The following is a 24845-nucleotide window of genomic DNA, read 5'->3' as shown; positions in this document are numbered from 1 at the left end:
TTCATCCGCCGTTTGCTGGCCTTGATACATTCGACTTTTGTTCGTACGTGTTTCTCATCACTCATAAAGGTCGCCATGTTCTTTTTGATCTCGGCATCAAAAAGGACTAAAAGAACCTCATTCCCGATACAGTTGCACGGCTCAAGAGCTCAGGCACGATAGTGACTGTCGAGAGGGAGCTGGTTTACATCTTGCGTGACGGTGGGACGGACTTGGACAAGGTTGATGCCGTGGTGTGGAGGCAAGCCCAGGACCTGTATACACCAAACGCAAAACAAAACTCCGCTGACTTAGATCAAACAGCCATATACACTGGGACCACACGGGCAATCTTGCCAGCTTTCCACCCAGTGCGGAGCTAGTTGTGGGTCCAGGTATAAACGACCGTTTTATGCCTGGCTGGCCGACGGTCGCCGATGCACATTTTCGCGAGACGGACGTCGTAGGCTGAAAAATTATAGGCCTTGAGGTAGACCGCTTCAATATCGATATTGGCGGCTTGCGTGCTCATGACTACTTCGGGGACGGCAACTTCTACCTCCTTGATGCGCCAGGGGTGAGTTAACCTAACCATGCACCCAGAATAAAGCTCCTTTTCACCATCGATATATTTAGCACTCTCTCGGCCATATCAATGCTCTCGCCAGAACATCAACTGAGCCGGACACCTTTATCTTGCTAGCCGCAGAAAGCATCCACCTTGGAGGCGAACTCCGACCGTCGGAGGTACTTCCACTGCCAGATGAAGTCGATGTCCCTGGTGTAAGGCCTCGGCCTTGTCCAGCTGATGAACTCCTCAAGATACATCCACGTGCTTCCTGCACATTACCATATCTAGGCCTAGATCTCTGCTTCCCGGAGGAGCTCAAAGAAGCAGAAGAGACAATTGAGAGTATAGCAAGATTTGACGCTGACGAAAACGTGTTTGTAGTGTGGGCGCACGACACGACGATCTACAAGACCTTAGAATACTATCCAAAACTGGCAAATGACTGGCTGGCGAAAGGCTGGAAGACGGCTGGGCGATGGGCGTTCCTGACAGATCTTCAGCAGATAGCTAGGGCACAGTCGAGAAGGAACAGTCAGAACATACAGACCTTTGGCCTAACGTCATATGCCTTAGCAGACGAAATAACAAATTGAAAGATATTTCTCTGTTTGGATCGACGTCGTCTTTTTATACTCCAACTTTATACTCCGCTATAAACCTAGATAGAATATTGTCAACATATCAAACTCTTACTTTGCCACTCAAGAAGCGGCGTCGCTTTTTGGCTCAACAAATATTTGCTCCTGTTTAACTCGACCTTCTGTGCCATCGCAACAATCCTGCTGGCCACATCAACGCCATATATCATATCAACACTAAATTACATCTTTTTTAGTATTTACTAAAAAAAAAATGTGCCTTCTGTACCCCTTAAGAATAAGAAATTAGAAGAATCTTGATACTCCTTCGTTTGCTTTTCCCAAGTGGTAGGTCGAAAGTTCCTCCAAGCGACGTTGTTTCACACTGCGCCGGACATCGGGCCGGAACAACGCGTTAACTAATACTTCTCTATAAGGGTTTTATTGCTATGACCAAGTATTAGATTCACCCATCTCTCACTCCCACGCGATGCTCCCACGTCAGTATGATCTCAGCGCTGAGGTCACTCAATTCTTCGAGGATCATGCTCCTGCCACACCACAACAGTGCGATGCCTTTGCAATTAATCTTCTCGGCGAGCCAGTCAAACGTGTACCGATACAGGGACAGTTTAGCTATACACTGCTTGCAGGCCTCGAGCCCACGATCGTACAATTTCGCTCTCCCAAGTCGCAGCTTGACCCCAAAATGACTTCGCTTGCGAAGAGTGTACATAGTAAATTGGCAGCCAAGACCAAGTCATACGGGGTGATGGCGGATGATTCTTTATTCGTCTACGTTATTGAAAGACTGCCCGGTGTTTCTTACATCACTGTCAGTTTTGGCATTGAGAAGCAGATGAATACGGTAGTAGGGCTTGCAAGGTATGTTTCGCCCTCAAGCTTACGGTGATTTAGCTTACCATCAGTATCAGGTTTTTCGCTGCATCATGGATCAAGGCGCAACCGCGACCAGAGACACTGCTACAAAGCAACTATGACAGGAAGCTCGAGCAACTCTCCAAGTCAATGCCACCATATCTTACTCTAGCAATTTTAACTGCTCGAACAGAGTTGGATCTCCTTTTTGGCAGTGACTTTCGCTGCGCATTATGCCATGGTGATCTGAATGAGATGAACCTCCTAGTGGATGAAGAGACGGGAGATTTGACTGGAGTTATAGATTGGGCGGAAGCTAGCATCCAACCTTTCGGGCTATCCTTGTGGGGGTTAGAGACACTTCTTGGGTTTTCAGACAAGGATGGTTGGCATTACTACGGTGCTAGTAACTCTCTCGAAGAAGCATTCTGGACCACTTTCCATTACGAGGTCGGTAGTATCTCAGAAGATGATAAGAAGCTTATCGACATTTCTAGAAGAGTTGGAGTCTTGTTAAGATACGGGTTTATATGGATCAATGGGGTCGAGAGGCCGGTGACAGAGCAAACTGGGTTGGATAGTTTGCTGCGCTTACAGGCATTTTTCCAGAAGGGGTGAACTCCATGATACGACGCCATTGAACGGGGAGGAGTTGAATGCGCTCACTACACATATACATATCCCTGCTGTAGACATGTACCCTGGAGCTCATCGCCTATGTGTTTGCTACATATCGTACGCTTCGATAGTCTTGGTTGGTGCTAGTAATACCCCCTATGGAAGCAAATCAATTACTACAATATGGTAATACAACCTATCTCCCTATATATAAGCGTTAGAACCACGTTTTGCGCACCGCGGGGTCTGCGGCCTCTGATTGGCTGGCGAGCTTGGCCTGCGATCGAGCTTCCTCCAGACTCCAGGAACATCCCACTTCTCCTCTATCTCATCTATCTCATCTTCTCATCTAGTATCATCTTCTCATCTAATATCATCTCATATTAATCTTCGTCGTCTTCTTATATTCGCTCTCATCTCGTTTGCACGATCATAACCCTGTACCTGCATTGGTCTGAGTACCTACGAACCAGTCATCCGACCCTGCCGCAGCTCCGTCAAGGCCACCTATACGATCAAGAGACAGCCATCGAGGAGAGATTACTAGACACAGACAACAAGAGCAGCCCTCACGCTGCGGCACATGAGCTGGCAACTGCTTCACTTCTTTCTCCAGGACGATGTCGACGCCTTCTCCCGTCTGCTGGCCAGCGCCACGTTCGCCGCTGCATCTCCCCACACACATAAGAATAGTTCCGCCGTCGTGACGGGCACCTCTCACTCCTACGGCTCGCCGAGTGCGGTTTCGAAACACAGAAAGTCGTCATCGGGTGCGGGTGCGGGTGCGTTTTCGTTTTCGCCAGCAGAGAAGGCTGGCTTGGCCAATACGACGCTGACACGGAATGATATCAATGCCAGAGACAGGCATGGGAGGACGTTGATGCATCTCATCGCCTCGTCAGAGAAGAAGAGCGCGTATGGCTTTGCGTGTGCGTTGCTGGCCGTTCCAGGCCCGTTTCTGGACATATACCTGCAGGATGCAGAGAGCGGGTGGACCTCCTTGCATCGTGCGTTGTATGCTGGGAATATATCCGTTGCACAGGCCATTATGGATAAAGATAGCAGTGGTAGCGGTGGTCTGATTAAGATTAAAGACCGTGAAGGGAACAGTCCGTTTGAGGTCTTCAGTTCAACTGTCATCTATGATGCCGCTACGGAGACGGATAAGGGGCAAGACGACGATGAAGATGATGAGAGTGCGGTCAGTGGTGAAGACGAGGTTGGAGAGCAGTACGGAATAACCAAGTCTATTGCTCCACGGGTCAGTCTGGACGGTGACGAGCTGTTTACCTTTGGAAGCAACAAGAACCTCTCTCTGGGCGTCGGGGATGGTGACGACCGCCAGTTTCCCGAACGTATCACCTTGCCACGACCGGATGCCTTGATACAACGCTTTTACGAGGAAAAGTACGAGGATGCAGCTCTAGAGTACGAACCGGCCGGTGATCTCCCGTTCCTTGTCCGCTCTACCCCCTTGATCGTGCAAGATGTGGTCATGTCCAAGCTACACACAGCCATCCTCACCACCGATCCCTGCAGTAATCTATACATGTGCGGATTCGGGCCCGGTGGACGTCTCGGAACCGGCCACGAGGGAACATCCTTTAGTCCCGTGTGCATAGACACGGGGGCCATCGCGGGCAAACGCATCACCACCGTCGCCCTGGGGTTGGACCACACCATCGCCGTCTCGGACCAGGGTGAAGTGTTTTCCTGGGGCAGCAACAAGCATGGCCAGCTAGGCTATACATTGCCCAAACCCAAGCCTACTGCCGGTAACTCGGCCAACGACATACCCACCCAGCTCTCCCCGCGCCAGATCTTTAACCCATTCAAACGTGACCGCATCCTTGGTGCAGCCGCCTCTCCCATCCACTCTGTCGTCTTTACTTCTTCTGCGCTATACACCTTCGGCCGCAACGATGGCCAGTTGGGCCTCATGGACGCGGACGCACGCTCTCTTACTTCTCAGCCTATCCCACGAAAAGTGGGAGCATCTTTATTCAACGTATCCATATCTTCAGTTTCTGCCATCGAACGTGCTACTGTCGTGTTGCTGGAGAATCATGAGGTCTGGGTGTTTACGCACTACGGGTATTCGAAGCTTATATTTCCCCTAACCGGCCCTGTGTCGAGTTTTATTCGGAGCAGCTTCATGGCCGCACGCTACGGTGGCGGAGTGAGCTACGTCACGAAGGCACGGGCTGGTGGGAACACGATATGTGCACTTTCAAGTGGAGGAGAGGTCTTTACCGTCTCTGTCCCTGACCGAAGAGACGAAGACCGAGATCGAGAGAACAGATCAACTTCAACATCGACTACCAACCCAGCGAAGATCCGCAATTCATTACCCCAACCCACTCGTGCCTGGGCTGTTAAGAAAAGCCACATGGCCGTTCGTGACGTCGATGTCGGCCAGGACGGATCCATCATTATCTGTACCCAAGCGGGATCCGCTTGGTTGAAGGAACGCAGGGCAGGTATCAAATCTACATCTGCAGGAGTCGCTGGTGGGAAAGAATATAAATTCGTTAGAGTGACTAGTATCTCCCGTGCTGTGGGGGTGCGGAGTAACGCCTTTGGAGCCTATGCTGTCATTCAGCGTAGCTGTGATGTGGCTAGGCGGAGCGTGGTGGTTGGTGAACAGCGGCTGTGGGCTGATATTCGACCCCTGATGCCGTTCGAGGGGATGCTGGAGGTCACTGGTGAGGGGCTAGGAAGGGTTGATATCCGCACGTCTGCACTACATACTTCAAATCAGCATGAGGATGCTGATGTTGACGTTGATGCCGATATCGATGTTGAAAAGGAATTGAACACCCTCCTAGACTCTCAACGGGCTTCCCAATCACTCTCTAGTCCATCTATAGCATGGCTCTCTACTACATCCAGCGACACACGCATTCCCGTACACGAGTTCACGCTCTCAGCTCGCAGCCCCATATTGCGGAATGCCCTCTCTACCTTCCGCAAGGAATACTACTTCACTCTCCCCGGCATAATGTCCATCGAATATGACAAGGCAGGCCAAGTGCATCTCCTCTTCACCAACTTCTCCTTCCTATCCCTCTTCAACCTAGCCATATATCTATACACAGACAGGCTATATGACATCTGGATCAGGCACCGGCATGATAAGAAGCAGACAAATGCAACTGTATATCGCCAAATACGCGCAGACGTAATCAAATTAGCAACTGCTCTAGAAATGCCGGCCCTCGAACGTGCGACAAGAATAATGATTCAGCCGTCACCAAGTTTACACCATGACATGGCCGCCGCTATCCAAGACACGTCCAATTCTTCGTCATCATCCTCCTTCTTCGACACTGCTGATGTTCTCCTCGAGCTCGAGGGTGGCACAGAGGTAAAAGCCCACAGCCATGTCTTATATAACCGATGTGCGTTTTTCGATGGCCTCTTTCGGGGCCGTGCAGGTGGTCGATGGCTCCATCATAGGCTTGCCGGCCAGGAACGAGAAGCCCCTGAGCTCATACGCGTTGACCTGTCACACATCGACCCTAAAGTATGGGGCTTTGTGATGCGATATGTATACGCTGATGTCGACGAGGAGCTGTTCGATGACGTGCGAGTTGCTGATGGCGAGGCATTCATGGACATAGTCATTGACGTGCTGAGTGTCGCGAATGAGTTGATGGTTGATCGGTTGGCGCAGATATGCCAGCAGAGATTGAGCATGTTCGTAACGACACATAATGTGTGTCAGCTTCTCAATGCCGTGATGCCGTGTTCCGTGACGGAGTTCAAGCATGCAGCGTTGGAATTTATTTGTCTTAATCTTGAGATCATGCTGGAGAATAGACTGCTCGACGACCTTGACCCGGACTTGCTATCGGAACTCGATCAAATCTGCCAGGAGAATCAGCTCACCTCCCAGCCTATCTCACGCGGGCGTAATGCTGAATCATTCCTCACCCAACGATACCCGGAAGTCATCTCGCTCGTGGAACAGGATAAACGACGCCGTATAGATGCAATGAAGCTTCGCTCGCACTTACATGAGGATGAGGTGCGTGACACGCATCTACGGCCCGGGAGTCTTGAAAGGGATAAGGCCTCTCTGTCTCCTTTGGCACGCCGAGGGAAACAAGTAGGCATCGTCACACCACCGTCGGATAGACTAGGCGTTGAAGCAAGCCCTACACTTGTTCCAAAGAGATCAGTAGGTGACCTTATCTTCCAAATGGACGACGAGCCATCCCTTCACCCCGAAAGTCGTCGGGGAGATAGCTCTAGACAAACTCCAGCGGGTAGCTCTCGTGGCTCGCCGCGAACCCAACCTCATTCCCAGGCTCCTGGCTCCGGTCCTGGTCTGGGTTTGGATCTAGGACCAGCTACTTTCCCCCAACTGTCCGCAAAGTCGTCATACGCAGGCCTTCGCGCCCCCGGAGGCGCAGCTGTACCACAGACAATACCCCGTCAGCCATCCTCCCGCGATTTTAACAATAGCACTACCCCGAATTCTCCACCGCCCAAAGCCCCCTGGTGCTCAATCACACCCACAAAAACACGAGCAGGCCTCAGAGATATTATGGCCGAAACGAATAATCCCCACACCCCGCCTGCTCGTGTCGAGGGCCTTTCCCGCGCGGAACTAGAAGCAACACGGAACTTCTCGCCAAAGTTATCCCAGAAGGAACGCAAGAAGCTTAAGCAGCAGCAGATGGCTGCTGAGCAAGAACCAGCCAAACCTGGTACTAGCACTTCGTCGATATGGCAAATTGCTCAATCGCCGAAGCTTAAGCCGACCAAAGTTGAGGTTGAAATAGCTACGCCAACACCAGCGCGCGCCACGCCAAAGACGCCTCTAACCCTCCGCCAAACAGTTGCGGGTTCAGGTACTGTCTCTGGCTCGGCATCTCCGCAGATGAAGCCGACGTATCCAAAAACACCCCCCCGTGCGCCTGCACCCAAGCCAATGCAACTCAGCACGCCTATAATAAGAACCTCAGTGTCGACCTCTGCTTCTGGCCCTGGCCCCGGCACATCGCAAATCTCCCTCGCCACAATTCTCCTACAGCAACAGACTGAAAAGGATGAAATCCACGAAGCCGCCACGGCGAAACATAATCTGCACGATATCCAAGTTGAACAAGAGTTCCAAGAATGGTGGGACCAAGAGACTCAGCGTGTGATGCAGGAGGAGCAAGCTGCGGAAGCCAAAGCGAAGATGGAGGCAGAGAAAGTGAAGAGTAGGAAAACTAGTTCAACTAGGGGAGGCGGGAGAGGTAGAGGAAGAGGAGGGCAGCAGGCGCGCCAACACGTTCCGCGAGATGGTGAAGGACTGACAGGTGTATCATCTTCTAAACAGGTTGGTGCAGATGCCTCAGCCGGTGGAAAACCGAGTGATCATCCACCTCCACAGAAACGAGCTCCACCTTCTCATGCTGACGATAGGAAGCGACACAGTGACCGTGGCCGAGGCCGACATAGAGGTGGCCCAGCACGAGGTGGCGGAGGGGTTGCTAGCACACAAAACGTTTCATAACCTTCAATCTTTTCAGGGCTTTGAGTTAATCTCGGCTGGACTGAACGTCTCTCTCTGGCCACAGCCGCATGCATGCCCTTCGCGTGTTACTGATGGATACTTTTCTGTATTATTTAATTGTTTAATACTTTATGGGTCGGATGTTTGGGCTTAACGTGTGGCTATATTTGTATTTATTGATAGACGTACGCATCCTCTTCTACTTACTTAGACTCTTGCCGCGAGGATACATAATAGCTCCAGGCTTGTTTTATAGAGATAGAATTTTTCTACCTGATTATCTATAGATAGAACCCACGATACCTTTATCTCAGTAATGATCCAGAACTGGTAGTTTGAGAGTCGTTGGTATAAAGTTATCAAGATTAACAAGCTAGTTAGACTAATATTTAAAAATAAAACTGGTGCTTGGGCTATGAATAAACAGGCCAATCGATATCCACTTAACTCCACTATAGAAAGCTTTGCTATCTCTAGGGGGAGGCTAGAAATCCTGGGCCCCAAGCAATTAGACGTCGTGCTATACAAAGAGGCTGAGGCCGAGAATTAATTCAGCTTTACAGAGAGAGTACAAAGTCAAAACTTATATACACAAATAATCCCTCCAAGGAAAAAGGCAATGGCTAGGGCCACGCAACAAACGGGCTAATTGAAATCTCAAGAAGTAGAAATTAATAAGAAACAAATTGACTATTCCAACCACAATGCATAATAAAGAAGGCGTCAAGGCGTCTGTTAATCGCCTGGGACAGCGACCTCGCGGCTATTCCACATACGCCGCACTAGCAGCTCTTCTTCAGTAAGCTGATAGCCGTTATTTGCAGCATGCGAAATATTGCCATTGCTTTCGTGAGGGGGTGCATCATCGTTAAGATCGTCCGAATCCTCGTTATAGCCGCTACTATCAATATCATCACGATTGGACTGTTGTCGACCCTGTTGTTCCTGCTGGCCAGCATCCACTATATTGACCATGTCGCCTTGGTTTTGGAATCGGACTGAGCCATGCTTCCCTTGTTTTGACGGATTATTCGGCGTATGGCTGCCATTACGTGTTTGCGAAGACTCGTTATGGTTTTCACCAGCGTTCAATAGGCCCGGGGTAGAGGTGCTTGGTTGTGATGCTCCATCCTGCCCCTGTGGTGGTTTGGTCATATCGTAGATCCGATTCAGACTATCCACGACTGGAGTTCGGAAACGATGCATGACCGAAAATTCCGCTGTGAACCGCTCATACACCTTCTTTGTCCTCTTAGACTCGCCCTCCGTCGAAGGTCCGCCTGCGAACCCACCTGAAGTAGCGGGAGCACGATGGGGATCGTTGACAAGTCGTGGATGGGCGGTATTTGGGTCATTTACTGGAGCAGCTATAGCAGGCGCCATAGGCCCGATCGAGGACTCGGATGGCGAGGTTGAGAGTGTCGCTGTTCTTTGGAGCCAAAGTTTTTGTTGGGTACGGGAATGCGGTTCTGCCGGGCGACGACGAGATGTTGGTGATTTGAGCGCTTTGGAGATTGCTGCTTCCGGAGAAGGGGGAGTGCGCGGTTGATAGTGAGGGAGAAAGGAGGAAGGGGTAGAGAAGTCCGACTCGGACCGGCCGCCAGGTTGACTCCCATTCGCGTGGTTAATCAGGAAACGGGAGACTCCTGCCTCGGTCGACGAAGAGGTAGTATTAGGGCTGAATCTTTGGGGCTCCTCTCTATCGGTGGCACGCGAGTCAGGTTGGTTTATCCCGCCTAGGCTCGATAAATTGGCGAAAGACGATACTCTGGAGCTTCGTTCTGGCGGCGCCTGGGTCGCGGTGGCTGAAATAGAGGATATTGCAGGAGGTACCATTCCTGAGTGCTGGCGATAGAGAAGTCGTTGGGTTACATCATTCTGCTGTTCGGCTGGTTGAACCGGCGCGTCGTTAGATGTAGTAGGACCAGTGCGCGCCTCTGCTGATGGCGTCGTCTCTTCTTTTGGTTCTGGCTTCATATCTGCTGCATTGTTTTGCTGAACTAGTGGAGACTTGGTGAATGTCAATGTGCTCTGTTGGGCTCCGTCGCCGTTGCCGACCTTTCCTCCGGATACTAGCGAATTCCGCCTCGTGCTGGCTGTCGATGGTGAGCTATGGTCTTCCCATTCATCATCTTCCTCCTCGTCTGAGCCGGCAAGTTCAAAGCCGACAGTCTTCTTTTCTTCGGGCTTTTCAATCTTGGTGAGTTCACCCAAGAGATGCCCCTTTTTAACAATATTGCCGGCTGAGCCTTCTCGTTTCAGGACTGGCGTGGAGAGATTCTTTCTCATAGAAGGGTTAGAGGAGACGCCGCCCAAGGCAACCGCAGAGCCATTCCACCGAACGTGGTGGCCTGTCTTCGGACTCGTTGCAGGGGACGACGGCGCGGATTTCTTCCGCATATGCTGTCGCCGGCCCGTTGCTGGCGCTTCTTGTCCTCCGTGGAGGTCGCCTGTGACGTTATGTGCAACAGCCAGCCTCTGCAGTTTGTTCAGGTTCATCTGCGACATGTTACGGCCATGCGCGCGTTGCGCTCCCACCACGTGTGGCCTATGAGCTTTATGAGCAGCCGCCGATTTATGCGGCTGGGCGAGCAGGTTGGGAGACGTAGGTATGTGCTCGTTATGAGGGGACGGCGTTTGAGGCGAGGAGACTGAGCGCTTAACTTGCGGCGCGCTGCTGCGACCCGACGGCATTTTTGACGGCTGTTTGCTGGCCGGGGAATGCGCCGCACTGATCCACACTGGAGGGGGAGAGCTCTCGGGATAGGACAGTATCTAGGAAAGCCGTCAGGGAGGGGGGTGCACAGGTCGATCGTGTCCGGTAGAGAATAAAGTTGACTGAATATGAAGTACGCAGGGGGCAGAACTGCAATTGGATCAAATCTCAGCGGCAGGTTGAAGCGCAAATGACCAATTGGACAGAAAGTGATCTGTACACGAAGCGACCTGTCGTTGGGCAGCAATGCCAGCTGGATGATTGGCGAGCTGGCGAGTGTTCAAATGCCATGAATCCGTGTGAAACGAGCGAGTCACCGGGGCACAGCAACCCTTGCTATCGGTGATCGGGTGTGTCTGTCGGCGTCGTGAAAGCTGAACGATTGAAGTTGCGGGCTGGAAGTTGTTCTTCGTGATATCAGAATCGCCGTTGCGCTTTCTTCGGGTGTGTCCATTTTGGGCCAGTGCTTATGTAAGACATCTAGGCAAAATGACGTCTTGGCATTTAAAAGGCGGTAAGAGGGTCACGTGTCAATAGTTTAATTCAAGGACGTGCTTATGTAATTATATGGGCAGGAGGAGAAGAAAAGGAGTAAGAGAAAAGAAAGGGAGGAAGGGAAAGGATGATATGCTGCATTACAATATCTGGTCTCTATTGAATACCTTAGAGTACAAAAGCCCTGCCGAGAAAGCCGGAAAATAGTCATCAAAACAGTTACAAGTTACAGTCTTCTAGATATGAGGAAAAGATATGCTTGGAAGATACTCGGGATGCATATTAGATAAAACATAAGATATATAGTCAGAGCAGGTAGTCGTTCCCAGGTCAAAGTTCGATCAGGCTTTCCTCGACAACCGGCTTTGGGTGTGTTTGCTGCTGCTGGAGTGGTGGCTGGAGGGCGGGAGACATGGTGTTATGGCTGGGGTGTTGGCCGTTCATTGGGGATGGAGCTGGGTAGATAGGTTGTTGAGTGGTTGCGGGTGGTGGCTGCTGATAATAGTGCTGGCTGTGGTCAAACTCCGTCGTGGCAGGGTGGGATGGAGGGCTTACCGGGCCCTGGAAAGATTGGTAGGGGTGTCCAGGTTGGGATGGGGGCTGTGTTGGTGGGAACTGCGGAGGTGGGTAAGGCTGGGCTGCAGCATGGGATGGTGATACAGCCTCTGCTCCTGGGTGGGAAGGGTATGAAGGATCATGGGGAGTATGAGAAACTGTCGGCTGGGGTTGGTGGTTTTGCTGCATCGGCGGGGGGTAAGAGTATTGATACTGTTGGTTTGGTGTTGGGACGTTGCTCGGATCATGGGTGTCATTCAGCCTTGGATAATCGGGCTGGGCATTCTGGGGTGGTGGCCTGGAGTATCCTCCAGATTGCCTGGTTTGGGAATGCAGGCTACTATGGGTAGAGGCTCTGCGGTCAAAATTAGGTGCGCTTGACGGCCCAGGCCCCTGATACTCATAGGCATGCTCTGGTGGTGGTTGGGAATGGTTATTTGGATATTGAGTGTATGCTGTTGAGTGGGGTTCAGGTGCTCCGGTCCCAAGGTAGAAGCTTTCTGCCCCTTCACGGCCGCCTGTGTTTTGCTGGGGCATCGGAGGATAGACGTTTGAAGTTGACTGAGGTCGAACACTATCATACGCATTCAAGGTTTGGCGTGAATATGTATTTGATAATCGCTCTTCTAACATCCGGTCATAATATCGTACGACAGTGGATAGTTTAGCATGAAGGTCAAGGAGAGTATCTATAACAGTTAGCTTCTGACAAATATATCGTAGAATTAAAAAAAAAAAAAAAAAAGAAAAAAGCATACCATATTTACTCATAGTTTCACCATACGTCCGGGCAAGTTTCGGTCGTAGAGCGCCGATGCTTTCATATAATTCCTGGATTTGGGGTTCTCGGAGGATGGTGCCTGGGGGTTGGTGCTGGAGCCGATCAACCAGAGTAGCCAACAGGTTTATATTCTCAGCTTCTACCGGCGTCAACTCGTAATCCTTTTTCGGCGTTATCGTAGCAGTTTTACTGGTTACTGCTCTATCGCTAGACGTAGAGTTTTTCAGGGCGGCAGTATGCTTCCGCTTCTGCTCCTCCATGTCCCTCAACGATGCTTCAATAGCTGCTTTGAGATCCGGATCTTCCTCTTCATCATTTTTGGGGGCGCTAACTTGCACCTTTGGAGCAGAGTATGATGGTTTGGTTTGTGGAACGTAGCCAGTAGAGTGTTGTCCTTTTGCATCTTCAAGACTCATTTGCAACGCTCGTTTCAAGTCTTCATCAAAATCGTTCTCCGCATAAGCACTACGAGGCTCCATGCGGGGTTTATTTGAAGATATTGGAGGTGGGTTGGCTGAAGTATGAAACGACCGTGCGGCTGCGTTGGTGGGCTTTGAGGTAAGCTTCGCATAGCAACCATCGTCCACCCGAACGGGCTGAATTATCCCAAGATGCGGTAGGGGGATGGTCTTGCTTGAACACTGAGAATCAAACACGTTGCCACAATTGCGACAGTGGTGTTTGCGGTTGGTAAATGTAAAAGCCGTGCGACATCGCATACATACGTCTGAGTCGATCCACTCCGGGGGCTATCCAGACATAATTAGCTCCCTATTTCACTAAAAAAAATGAAGTATTCCTAGCACCTCATGACAAGGACCACTTACAGCATCGCTATCAAGCATCGTGCTCGCTATTTCAGTTTTTGGTGGAAAGTGATATCCGTCATTTTGTAGTTTCCGATACGTCTCAGTGATGTAAGAAAGGTCGTTCCGGGACTGAGCGGCCATTGCCCAGTTCTGTATAAGTTCTAGCATTTTGGTCTTAACTTCGTGGTTCAGAGCATTGGGGCCTTCGGTTTTGAGCAACGATACGAGGTTATCCATGAACTCTCGCGATGCGATCTCGACGAGGAAGTGCCGGCCGCCATTCTTCACGCAAGTATCGGTCAACTATGCAAAGGAGCTCTGGTTAGAAAGACGAACTATTATCACCCGTTGGACACCATGATAATATGTAGCCGGACAATACCTTGAGGGTTGCGAGCTGGACGTTGGGGTTCTTGGTCTCTAGTCTGCGCTTCAGGACTTTCATAGCCTCCTTCGGCTGCACTGTTTTCGATCGAATCAGGTCGGAAATCTCCAGGTTCAAAGCGATATCCTCTCTGGCAAAGGTTAGCATCTGTCAACAACACGCAAGGGTCACCGGGTTAAAGCACTTACAAGCTAGACGATGTAGCTTTCTCGACCTGGTCGTCCAGCGGCGACGAAGATGTAAACCAGCTCGCCATGATGACGACACTGTGAGGGAGCTTGAGGTTGTAGATAAGTGCGGACAGCCGGAGCACAAAATACAGGCAACAGTCGCCGCGCTAAACGTCGCTCCGAGCTCAGGCAGAAGAATAAAAGGATCAAACAGCCCTTCGCCGGCCTTTTTCGCATTCGCCTCGTCGCTCGCTGCGCGGAACTAAACGTTGAGTGCCTGGTTTAGCATCGCAGCCAAAAGACGTCATGTGATGGCGGAGGTTATATGGTCACGTGAGGTGGAATTATGACATCCCAAGCGCGGACTTTACGTATGTATGCGCAGACTGACGAAAAGACACGGACGAGAAGCTCTTGATCCGCGCTCTGGAGATGCGGATAGTCTAGGATACAGGTCCTTTGGCGGTCTACGGGGGACGACACGATCAGACTCTCGTTCACGTCAGCCCGATCGGCCACCATCCATCGGATAGAGGGGCGTGTCTTATGACGGTCCGACAGCCACAGCACGGCATTTCCAACAGCGAAAAGAGGAGGATTCCGGGTCCGGCGCATGAGATAACTAGGCATATCTGACGCTTACGCTGCTCTGATCTGGGTACCAGATGGCGGAACCGGCGGAACCGCCTTGGAGGAACGGAGATGGAGCTCACAACCCGGGTGCGGGCAAACCCCCATATCCCTCGATGAAGGAATTGCAGAATATGGCAGCTTGCTTGAACTTGGGTGAAGATCCTTCGGTATGATGCTTACTATCCATTCCAGCTTACAAGTTAGAAACTTCAAGATTGTGCTGACAGCTCGTCCTCGTCTAGTTGAACGAACTCCTACATATCTCCGAAGATGCCATCAACAAAGCCAAAACCCTCGCTCAGAGAGGTAAATACGATTCTGCCCTCGTTAACTATCTCCGCGCCTCAGATATCACGGTCAACATGATCCCTCGCCATGCCGATTTTACATATATGAAGCAGAACCACCCAAGGTGGGCAGACCAGTTCTCTAGGTTAATCACGGTGTGCATTGCCCTATGCTATTGCCATTTCATTGTAAGACTACATAGCTAACGGCTTCAAGCTTGTTGATTCCCAACATAAAACCATGGAAGACATAAAGCGAAAAATAATGGCGAGTAACAGCGCTGCAGGACATTCTCGTTCAACCTCAACTGCACCTGCGGCACCCCTTCGCATGCCAAGCCCGACCAGCTTTCAAAGACAGTCGTTAACCCCCAGAACCGACCATCAAATCTCGCGCGGCCTAGTAGGCAGTAGGCCTGCGGGTGAAGCAGCTGCACAGGATCCGCTTGCGCAGAGATTTGCGAATCTGAGGAACCAGCGGCAAAATATTGTGCAAGCTAGCATCATAGCAAGCGAGGGGTCAAACGGCTCTACCTACTCAAATACTCTCAATGGAAACCCTGCTGCCTATCGACCACACCCACAGTCACAGGTCAATCCAAATCAACTGCACATGACACCTCCGAAACCTCTTGGCCCTAGAGAGATGAATCCGTTATCTGGCATTGCTCCAACTATCCCTCCAAAGGTCCCCATGCCAGCAGTGGATGCATCACTCCCCAGATATCCAAGTCCTGCTTACAGCCCTATATGGAGCGTTCCTTCGGCTCCCACGCCGAACCCACCGAGGACATCTGTCGACAGTATACGTAATACAGTGTACAAACAGACGCACACAGGAGCTACCAATTCGAATAGCAGCATCAACATCAGTGCGGATAATCCTTATCGCTCGCAGACCCCCAACGGGACTCGCACCGAGACTGACTCCGGAAATAGAGCTTCAGAGATTTATGTTGGGTCGACTATCACTGCTAGCAAATTAGTGGATTATCTTCGAAAATATGACGTTCTCCTTATTGATGTTCGCTCACGGGACCAATATGACGCTGGTCATATCTACGCCAAGTCCATTATATGCATTGAACCCGTGGCACTGAAAGAAAACATATCCGCAGAGGAACTTGAGGATCGCCTTATAATCTCACCTGATACCGAACAATCTCTATTCTCCAGGCGGAACGAATTTGACCTGGTTGTTTATTATGATCAAAGCACGACCGAGCCAACCTACCTAATAGGGTCGCCCGCAGGAAGCGCGGTTCCTCATTTGCGAGCCCTTTACGATACTTTATACGAGTTCAATCTCTATAAGCCGTTGAAGGATGGCCGCCCGCCAGCCCTTTTAGCTGGTGGATTGGATGCCTGGATCAATTTGGTCGGCCCGCAGTCCCTGGCAACTTCGCAAACAAGTGCGATACTAAGTTCTGTTCGTGCTCGGAAACCACCACCAAATTCAGCGCAGCCTCTGAGGAGGAACCCGACAGTGAGCGCCAATTCAAGTTGGGAGGTTAAAAAGAGACGACTGCGTGATTATAAGCCTCTCAATCCTGAAGAGGAACGGGCTTGGCTTGAAAAGGCTAGGAACGAGGAAATAGACACAAGCTACGTCACTGAAGAGGGAGACCTGACTGAAGAACCAGACACTATTGATGGCTCTACCCCAGAGCCGGCCGCGTCGTTCGTACATACTTATGAGGACTTCCTCAGGAGATTCCCTGAACCCAACGATATTCAAGAGTCTATGGTGAGCGCTGGACGTGCGGTACAGTTCCCATTGTATGATGCTGCAGCTGTTGCGGCGCCATCTAGGCCACCGCCTGCTATTCCCAGGCCTAGTTATAGTGGTGTCACTGATCGCGGCCAGACCCAACCGCCGCTCGCTCGACAATCATCTGCAAATAAGCAGGCATTGTACTCGTCACCTATTGACCGGCTGAGGCTTCCGCGGACTGGCCTTATCAACTTGGGCTCAACATGTTACATGAATTCAATAATACAGAGCCTAAGTGCTACGGTTCAACTCACCAAGTTCTTCGTTGATAACCGATTCCATTCACAGGTTCAGAAGAACTGGAAAGGATCTCAGGGTGTCCTACCTGGTTTATTCGCTAATTTAATTCGCTCTTTATGGAAGAACGACGTCGAAGTCATCCGGCCTACATCCTTCCGGAAGTTCGTTGGCCGTTTGAATACCGAGTGGGCTGGAAGCCAACAACAAGACGCAAAGGAATTCTTTGACGTGTTGGTCGATTGCTTACATGAAGATTTGAATCTAAACTGGCAGAGAACGCCGTTACGGCCACTAACGTTCGCAGAAGAAATGCGCCGAGAACAAATGCCAATTCACAAAGTGTCAAATATCGAATGGGGCCGATACTGTCACCGTGAGCTATCATACGTATCGTCCCTTTTTGCTGGGCAACACGCCAGTCGACTCCGTTGCACCACATGCCGCAAGACATCAACGACTTACGAAGCATTTTATAGCATTAGTGTCGAAATCCCCACCACAGGGACAGGTGACATCTACCAATGCCTTAACAGCTACTGCCAGGAAGAAATGCTCAGTGGCGATGAAGTATGGAAATGCCCATACTGTAAACGTGAACGAGAAGCCGCGAAACAAATCATCCTCACTCGGGCTCCTCCATTTTTGGTGTTTCACTTCAAGAGATTTTCTGCCTCTAGACGCCAGCAGGCACGTAAGATCCATACACCGGTCTCGTTCCCGCTTCGCGGTCTCGACATGACCCCCTTCATGATTCAACAACCTCAACCTTCCCAATCGTCCCGTCCAGTCTCTCCTCTACCAAATGCCACCAACGGCGACCCAAAACCACACGCCTCCACCAAACCACAATCCTCCCTATCACCTTCCGAACTCGCCACTTCCTCACCATATATCTATAACGCTTACGCCGTCGTACGACATTTAGGCTCAACAATGAACGAAGGACATTATATCTCTTTGGTTAGAGATGAGCCTCGCAAATGTTGGCGTAAATTCGATGACCAACGAGTAACGGATTTCCAACCAAGCTCTTCACGGTCGTCCCCTGATAATTTGCATAATGAGCAGGCATACTTAGTTTTCTACGAGCGGACTCCAGCTAATTAAGGCTCTCACTTTTGTCTCTTTTGCATTTTGGTTTTTTTTTCTATGATTTAGAGCGGGATTATATACCTAAGCATGCACCGGGAGGACTGGAGGGTTGGAGACTGGGGATTGATTGCTAAGATATGGAAACAATGTTTTACGAATTATAAATTATAACTAGCTCGCCATGGAGCACCCAACTTTTACCACGTAACTTGGAAGAATAGGTTACTTTGGCACTGTACCATCAACCCTTTTTTGAATACACTTGACAATAGCTATGTTATCCCAGTTAACTATATACCCCCAGAATGATGAATTGAGTTAAGAATTAGCTATACACATGTTTTTGGCCCCTATCATGAATTACGAATACCTATATTAAACCACCCTTAAGAGACAGCCCAGGAGATGCATCTATCAATAAGCAGTGCAAATTACGGCGTTGCGAAAATAGCACATGGATCGGAAGCAGACTGAGGGGCAAGCTTGAGAAAATAAAGAACTCCTGTATATTAACTACCACATCTTCCTTTTTCTTGAACTCATCTTGATAATACATAATTGTAGGCATGAAAAGGTAAAAAGAGAGCACAAAAAGCATCAAAGTAGACGAAGTCGGCTGGTGATTTCCATTTCTTTCATTCAAGGTATGTATGGATCTATGTGTATGGGTTATGAGTGTTGCTGAAAGGCCGGGCTGGGAAATTCCAGTGGTAGATATGGTGCCAGGCAGCGTCATTAGTGATATAGCTGGATGCTATGTCACACCCTCATCAAGTCTTCATTGTGTTCTTTCTTTTTTGTTTAATATTGGGTATTTCAATGGGGCTCGTTTAAAGTTCCTCGTGAGATGGGGTGTCATCATCATCTTCGTCAGCGGGGGCATCACCACCGGCTTCACCGTACAATTTGCTGGTGATTGGGTAGGCGACGTTGGAGAGCTTCTCTCTCTGCTCCTCGAAATCTTCGGCAGTGGCGGTAGCGGAGTTCTCGTCGAGCCATTCGGTGACTTCCTTGATGGCTTCCATAAGCTGTTGAGTAGTAGGTTAGTATGGCTTGAGAAGTTGGAAGTTGGGAGTATAGGAAGGCGGGTGCTTACAGTTTCCTTGTCATCCTCATCAATCTTTCCACCGAGACCTTCCTTGTCAGTGACCTGGTTCTTAAGGGTGAAAGCGTAGTTCTCGAGAGCGTTACGGGCCTCGATCTTGCCCTTCATAGCCTTGTCCTCTTCGGCGAACTCAGCAGCCTCGGCAACCATGCGGTCGATCTCCTCTTGGGAAAGACGACCCTTGTCGTTGGTGATGGTGATGGACTCGGCCTTGCCAGTTCCCTTGTCTCCAGCAGTAACCTTAAGGATACCGTTGGGGTCAAGCTCGAAAGAGACCTCAATTTGTGGGACACCACGAGGGGCTGGTGGGATTCCGGTCAACTCGAATTTACCCAACAAGTTGTTGTCCTTGGTCATGGAACGCTCTCCCTCATCTAGTAGTAGCTATATTAGCATCCGTCTCTTGATATTGGTTGATTCAACTGAGGAAAACTTACAAACTTGGATGAGGACAACGGGCTGGTTATCAGCGGCGGTGGAGAAGATCTGAGACTTGCGGGTTGGGATGACAGTGTTACGAGGAATGAGCTTGGTCATGACTCCACCGGTAGTTTCAATACCAAGGGTCAATGGGTTGACGTCCATGAGAACGAGTTCCTCAGTACCCTTCTGTCCGGAGAGGACACCAGCCTGAACGGCGGCACCGAAAGCAACAGCTTCATCGGGGTTGATCTGCTTGCTGGCCTTCTTGCCACCGAAGTATTCCTCAAGGAGCTCTTGGACCTTGGGGATACGGGTGGAACCACCAACGAGGACGATGTCATCAACTTCGGACTTCTTGACCTTGGCATCCTTAAGGACCTGCTCAACTGGACGGAGGGTCTTCTTGAAGAGATCCATGTTCAATTCTTCGAACTTAGCACGGGTAAGGGTCTCAGAGAAGTCCTTGCCATCGTGGAAAGATTCGATTTCGATACGGGTAGACTTCTGGGAAGAGAGAGTACGCTTGGCCTTCTCAACCTCACGCTTTAGTTTACCCATGGTCTTCAGGTTCTTGGTGATGTCAACGTCGTTCTTCTTGTTGTAGAGTTTGACGAAGTGGTTGATGACACGCTGGTCGAAATCTTCACCACCCAAGTGAGTGTCACCAGCAGTAGCCAGGACCTCGAAAGCACCCTTGTCGATGGACAGGAGAGAGACATCGAAAGTACCACCACCGAGATCGTAGACGATAATCTGGCGCTCATCACCCTTCATGTCAAGACCGTAGGCAATAGCTGCGGCGGTAGGCTCGTTGACAACACGAATGACGTTGAGACCGGCGATGATACCAGCGTCCTTGGTGGCCTGTCTCTGGTTGTCGTTGAAGTAGGCGGGGACGGTCACGACGGCGTGGGTAACAGGTTCTCCGAGGTACTTCTCGGCGATGTCCTTCATCTTACCCAAAACCATGGCGGAGACCTCCTCGGGGGTGAACTTTCGGGCTTGCCCGTTCACCTCAACGTTGACCGATGGCTTTCCGTTGACGTTGGAGACCTTGAAGGGGAAATGCTTGATATCCTTCTGGATGTCCTTGTCGGCGTACTTGCGACCAATGAGACGCCTGATACGCGGTCAGCATACACTTTTCCATGGAGTAACCTGATAGCTATGGCAAAAACTTACTTGACATCGAAGATGGTTCGCTGAGGGTTAGCAGCGTACTGGTTCTTTGCGGCGTCTCCGACCAATCGTTCTTCATCGGTAAAAGCGACATAAGAGGGGGTAATTCGGTTTCCTTGGTCGTTGACGAGAATCTCGACCTTTCCATTTCTCATAACACCAACACAGCTATAAAAGTAATCAGCAGGGAAGCCCACCAGGAAGTATAAGTGAACAGAATCAAAGAGAGCCATACGAGTATGTGGTTCCCAAATCGATACCAATGACTATATACCAGTTAGTGACCTTGTTCTTCCCGCATAATTCCAAGTCATAAAAGACATACCATTCTTGAGGTTCTCAGTCTCCAGAGGCGCCTGGTCCTCGGCATGTGCGGTTCCCAGCAACGCCAACGGCGCGACAAAGACGAAGAGGAGGTAGAGGATGGTGGTCCACGCAAAGGGCGAGGATGAACCCCGCCTCGATTGTCTGGACATCTTGGATGTAATTGTAGAGGACTGAATGGTGCCGGGTGGTGAAAAGTGGCAGAAGAGCTTGCTCCTGATGAACCGGGCCGGGAAGCTCTGTCAACTCCTGAGCTGAGCTGAGCTTCGAGCAATTCAGGCGGGTATAGAGAACAGGCAAAGAAAAGAAGAAGTGTCAGCCGAAGAAAGCCAGTGTCGAGGCTCCTGGTGAAGTGGACGGAGGAGAAGGAGGAAGATGAAGCCGTGGATTGTGCTTTATGAACGAACCGCAAGAAGCAAAGGAACAAGTTGGCCTCTTCCAGCAGTCACGCGCCGCTAGTCCTGTTGCGGTTTAGCGCGGGCCATCGCTGGGGGCGTAGGTTATTCTGCGCATTATCATTGGTTGAGATAGCTGACTAAGATGAATGACTCAGCAATGGGCCGATTAGACGACTTGACGGCTTCTGATTGGCTGCGCAGTTCGAGATAGGATATATATGTTGGATGCTGATGCTGATGCTGATGCTGGATGATGGACGATGTTGATGCTATGGATAATGCTATGAAAGGTGTCATCTATCGGGATGGTCACTCGAGCAGCCCGGCGGCAACGGTGTCCCCAGAAGCCCTCAACACTACTCGCGCAGGAGCCTCCAACGGGATAGACTGATCGAGTTCTACCAGCACCCTCGCCACATTGCCCGGAGCCACAATCTTGGGTCTCCGCTTCGTTGCCTTCCCTGACCCCTTATCCAGCGTAGCCACCAGCTGCGTGATACGGCCAGGAACATGCAGGCGCCCTCGGTGCACATCGATATGCATCGGCGTCAGGTGGTTAAAGGCGAGGACCTTGGCTGTGAAAGAGGTGATGTTTTGCGCCGGCGAGATCGGGCTGCAGACGATGTCACCGATCCTAAGGTGTTTCGGGTCAATGTCAGCCAGGTGGAGGACGACATTCTGCCCCGCCACAGCCCAGTCTACAGGCTCGCTATCAACTTCCAGGCTTTTGACAACTGTCTTCTCCCCACTTGGCATGACGAGTAGCTGGTCTCCCATCTGGAGATGGCCAGCATCGATCCTCCCAGATATCGAGAGCGGGTTCTGGATGCCTCCTCTGAAGATGTCTCCTATCGTCATCCGTAGTGGCTTATCAAGTGCGTATGAGAACGGCTCTGAAGTCTCCAGTTCCTCAATCAGCGTTTTCCCCGTATACCAGCCAGCTTTTTTATCCTCGCATCTCCGCGCAATATTCTCCCCCTGAAGGCCCGAACAGGGCACAAACGATATATTCTTCGCCTGGAAGCCCGCAGTTGTCAGGAATGACGATATCTGCTGTTCAATCTCATCAAACCGATCCTTGCTCCATTCCACCAAGTCCATCTTGTTTACCGCAATAACCATCTTCTGTACACCCATGCTTCGAACTAGCAGGGCATGTTCCTTCGTCTGCCCCTTTAACCCGGATTCAAATTTCCCCGTACTAGCATCAACCACCAGGACTGCAAAGTCAGCCTGGCTGGCGCCAGCAATCATGTTAGGCACGAAATCTCGATGTCCAGGTGCGTCTAATATCGTAAAATTCGTATCTTTCGTTTCAAAGTTATTCGATGCAATGTCAATCGTCACTCCGCGGGCTCGTTCCTCCGCGCCCTGGTCTAGAACCCATGCAAATGCGAATGATCCTTTACCGATTTTATCAGCTTCACGCTGGTATTTATCTAGTGTCCGCTGGTCAACAGCTTTAAGGTCATATAACAGCCTTCCCATCAGCGTGCTCTTGCCTGCGTCAACATGGCCTGTAAACCAGTTAGTCTTTCATATCGCGAATGGCAGCTAGTTAGTTACTTGGAATCCACAAACCAATAACAACAAAATTTGCAGCCTTCTTCCTCTTTGCTTTGCGATGTTCCTCTAATACATTCAAATTTTTGCTCTTCACTTTCACCGTTTCGACTGAGAGCTGTTGTACACTACCAGCTAGGTCACCCTGGGCCTTTCCGGTTACCTGTTGATTTGCGTTCCGTTTCGCCTTTTTTTCTGCACTCTGTTAGAGATATATACCTATAGTTAGACACGGGAAGGAGAACACACCTTTGGCGGCATTCTGGGCTCCTATAACGATATCATCGGGGCTGGGTTCTGCAAAATTATAAACTTCAGTAAGATCCTGAACGACAAAGTTGAACAGGTTATATTCGTCGGGTGGGACGCTGGACGGTATGGTGGCCTTTGGCGTTCGCTTTTCCCCAATTATAGTTGCCGCAAACTCAGACGGGTCTGCGGCCAGTAGTTCAGTAACTTCAGGTAGTGCAGGCTTTTCGTGTTGTATCTGTGCCTTCTCCGGCACATTTGAAGCTGCTCTCACAGAATCGGCCGTCTGTAATGATTCATTACCTGGCGTCCCGCTCCCTCCCATCGTGGTTCCAATCGGCCTGGAAGTAGGAGACGTCCTGCTTCTCCCAACTCCTGCCAGCCGATCCCGCAATGAGAGAGCCTTACTCCCTTGCTCCTGGGCATTTTCTTCCGGAGTACCCAGAGACGATCCACTCACTCCCTTGTCACCCTGAGGCTTTTGTTTCTCACTCTCTTTTCTCTTGCGCGCAGCAGCCAGAGCAGCCAGTTTCGACATCTTCCCCGGTTTCTCCGAGGACGAACCCCCAAGCAGCCCAAGTCCAGGAAACAGCGGTTCAATGAGGATATCCGCCTTCCGGTGCGGCGGAATATTTAACCACGGCGAGTCTTTAAAGAAGTCGTGCGCGCAGAAGTGTGCCGAACAAGGTAATGGGAAGCTTGACACTGGCGATCCTACATTTAAGACAAACAGTTAGTAAACTAGTTATTTAGTTCCCCGTGCCTTTGACTCATGTATAATGTAAGATAGGTGTCCGCCTCGTATGTGATTCTCAAGACCACACCAAGGAGGAGCGCAAGTTAAATGGTTGACGCACCGTAAATAGGATATCGGCACCGCGTTCAAATCAGCGGGTATGTCCAAGAAAGAGGCCAAGCGCATACCTCCCAGCGTCCGCGTGCAAGGTGCGAAAGTCGATGGATAGGGAAGAAAGAAAAAGAAACTCACCAGCTGTATTCTTCTTTTTTGCAGCAGCAGTGGGTGTCTTTGTCTTCGCTTCCTTCTTTTCCTGCGGTTGGTATTTCTCTAAATAGCTTAGATATCAGCATCCACCTTGAATGGGCATATAAACGGAGCCATACTCTTCAAGTAGTCGACAGACTTGTCTACATCGTAGTAATAATGCCAAAGAGCCTCCCAGATATCATCTTCCTTAGCTTCGATAGGTGGTATCAGAGACCGTAATAGCTGTTGCACCTCGACGGTTCGGAGTTTCATCTGCTCGCGGTCTTCGGGGGAGAGCTCATTCTCGTCAGCATCGACTTCATCGTCGAAGTCGTCATCGTCGTAACTGATATTTTTCACCCGATGGCGAGACATTCTGCGTATATAGATATAGGGTCAAGGGGGATGCTGGGTAGAGCAGTTGGTGGGTTGTTTGTATCTGCATAGAGAGAGTTTGGTGGGGTCAAGCAACAAATATAGTCGTGGGGTACGACATCGTACAAATGGCTGCCTAGGAATGTCATTTCTTTGTGTCTATAACTTGATAT

At 50.4% G+C, this 24845-nt stretch overlaps 7 protein-coding genes across 7 annotated transcripts; 3 read left to right on the top strand and 4 right to left on the bottom strand.

The window, feature by feature from the left end:
* Positions 1 to 1618: 1618 nt before the first annotated feature.
* GIQ15_01841 (uncharacterized protein) lies at positions 1619 to 2625 on the top strand (the record flags this gene model as incomplete). The annotated part of the gene is made up of 2 exons (XM_033549258.1): positions 1619 to 2013; positions 2064 to 2625. 2 exons carry the CDS (start codon positions 1619 to 1621, stop codon positions 2623 to 2625), a joined length of 957 nt encoding a protein of 318 aa, XP_033410209.1.
* A 583-nt stretch (positions 2626 to 3208) lies between these two features.
* Positions 3209 to 8134, top strand: GIQ15_01840 (BTB domain and ankyrin repeat protein; the record flags this gene model as incomplete). Its single annotated transcript, XM_033549257.1, has 1 exon — positions 3209 to 8134. The coding sequence occupies one exon, from the start codon at positions 3209 to 3211 to the stop codon at positions 8132 to 8134; it is 4926 nt and encodes a 1641-aa protein (XP_033410208.1).
* Positions 8135 to 8869: 735 nt separating this feature from the next.
* Positions 8870 to 10828, bottom strand: GIQ15_01839 (uncharacterized protein; the record flags this gene model as incomplete). The annotated part of the gene is made up of 1 exon (XM_033549256.1): positions 8870 to 10828. One exon carries the CDS (start codon positions 10826 to 10828, stop codon positions 8870 to 8872), a length of 1959 nt encoding a protein of 652 aa, XP_033410207.1.
* An 847-nt stretch (positions 10829 to 11675) lies between these two features.
* On the bottom strand, positions 11676 to 14131 carry GIQ15_01838 (vacuolar protein sorting-associated protein 27; the record flags this gene model as incomplete). Its single annotated transcript, XM_033549255.1, has 6 exons — positions 11676 to 12589; positions 12659 to 13322; positions 13407 to 13430; positions 13509 to 13793; positions 13873 to 14005; positions 14064 to 14131. 6 exons carry the CDS (start codon positions 14129 to 14131, stop codon positions 11676 to 11678), a joined length of 2088 nt encoding a protein of 695 aa, XP_033410206.1.
* A 579-nt stretch (positions 14132 to 14710) lies between these two features.
* On the top strand, positions 14711 to 18086 carry GIQ15_01837 (ubiquitin carboxyl-terminal hydrolase 2; the record flags this gene model as incomplete). The annotated part of the gene is made up of 3 exons (XM_033549254.1): positions 14711 to 14845; positions 14921 to 15121; positions 15183 to 18086. 3 exons carry the CDS (start codon positions 14711 to 14713, stop codon positions 18084 to 18086), a joined length of 3240 nt encoding a protein of 1079 aa, XP_033410205.1.
* An 815-nt stretch (positions 18087 to 18901) lies between these two features.
* On the bottom strand, positions 18902 to 21254 carry GIQ15_01836 (glucose-regulated protein; the record flags this gene model as incomplete). The annotated part of the gene is made up of 6 exons (XM_033549253.1): positions 18902 to 19099; positions 19168 to 19550; positions 19614 to 20719; positions 20782 to 20946; positions 21014 to 21044; positions 21104 to 21254. The coding sequence occupies 6 exons, from the start codon at positions 21252 to 21254 to the stop codon at positions 18902 to 18904; spliced, it is 2034 nt and encodes a 677-aa protein (XP_033410204.1).
* Positions 21255 to 21809: 555 nt separating this feature from the next.
* On the bottom strand, positions 21810 to 24672 carry GIQ15_01835 (translation elongation factor Tu; the record flags this gene model as incomplete). The annotated part of the gene is made up of 6 exons (XM_033549252.1): positions 21810 to 22348; positions 22910 to 23017; positions 23082 to 23258; positions 23313 to 24026; positions 24301 to 24378; positions 24435 to 24672. 6 exons carry the CDS (start codon positions 24670 to 24672, stop codon positions 21810 to 21812), a joined length of 1854 nt encoding a protein of 617 aa, XP_033410203.1.
* Between the last annotated feature and the right edge of the window lie 173 nt (positions 24673 to 24845).

This window comes from Arthroderma uncinatum (genome assembly GCF_011692745.1).
Source record: "Arthroderma uncinatum strain CBS 119779 chromosome Unknown scaffold1, whole genome shotgun sequence".
Lineage (NCBI taxonomy): Eukaryota > Fungi > Ascomycota > Eurotiomycetes > Onygenales > Arthrodermataceae > Arthroderma > Arthroderma uncinatum.
Note: the sequence above shows the minus strand (reverse complement) of the source record. Positions and strands in the feature narration are given on the sequence as shown.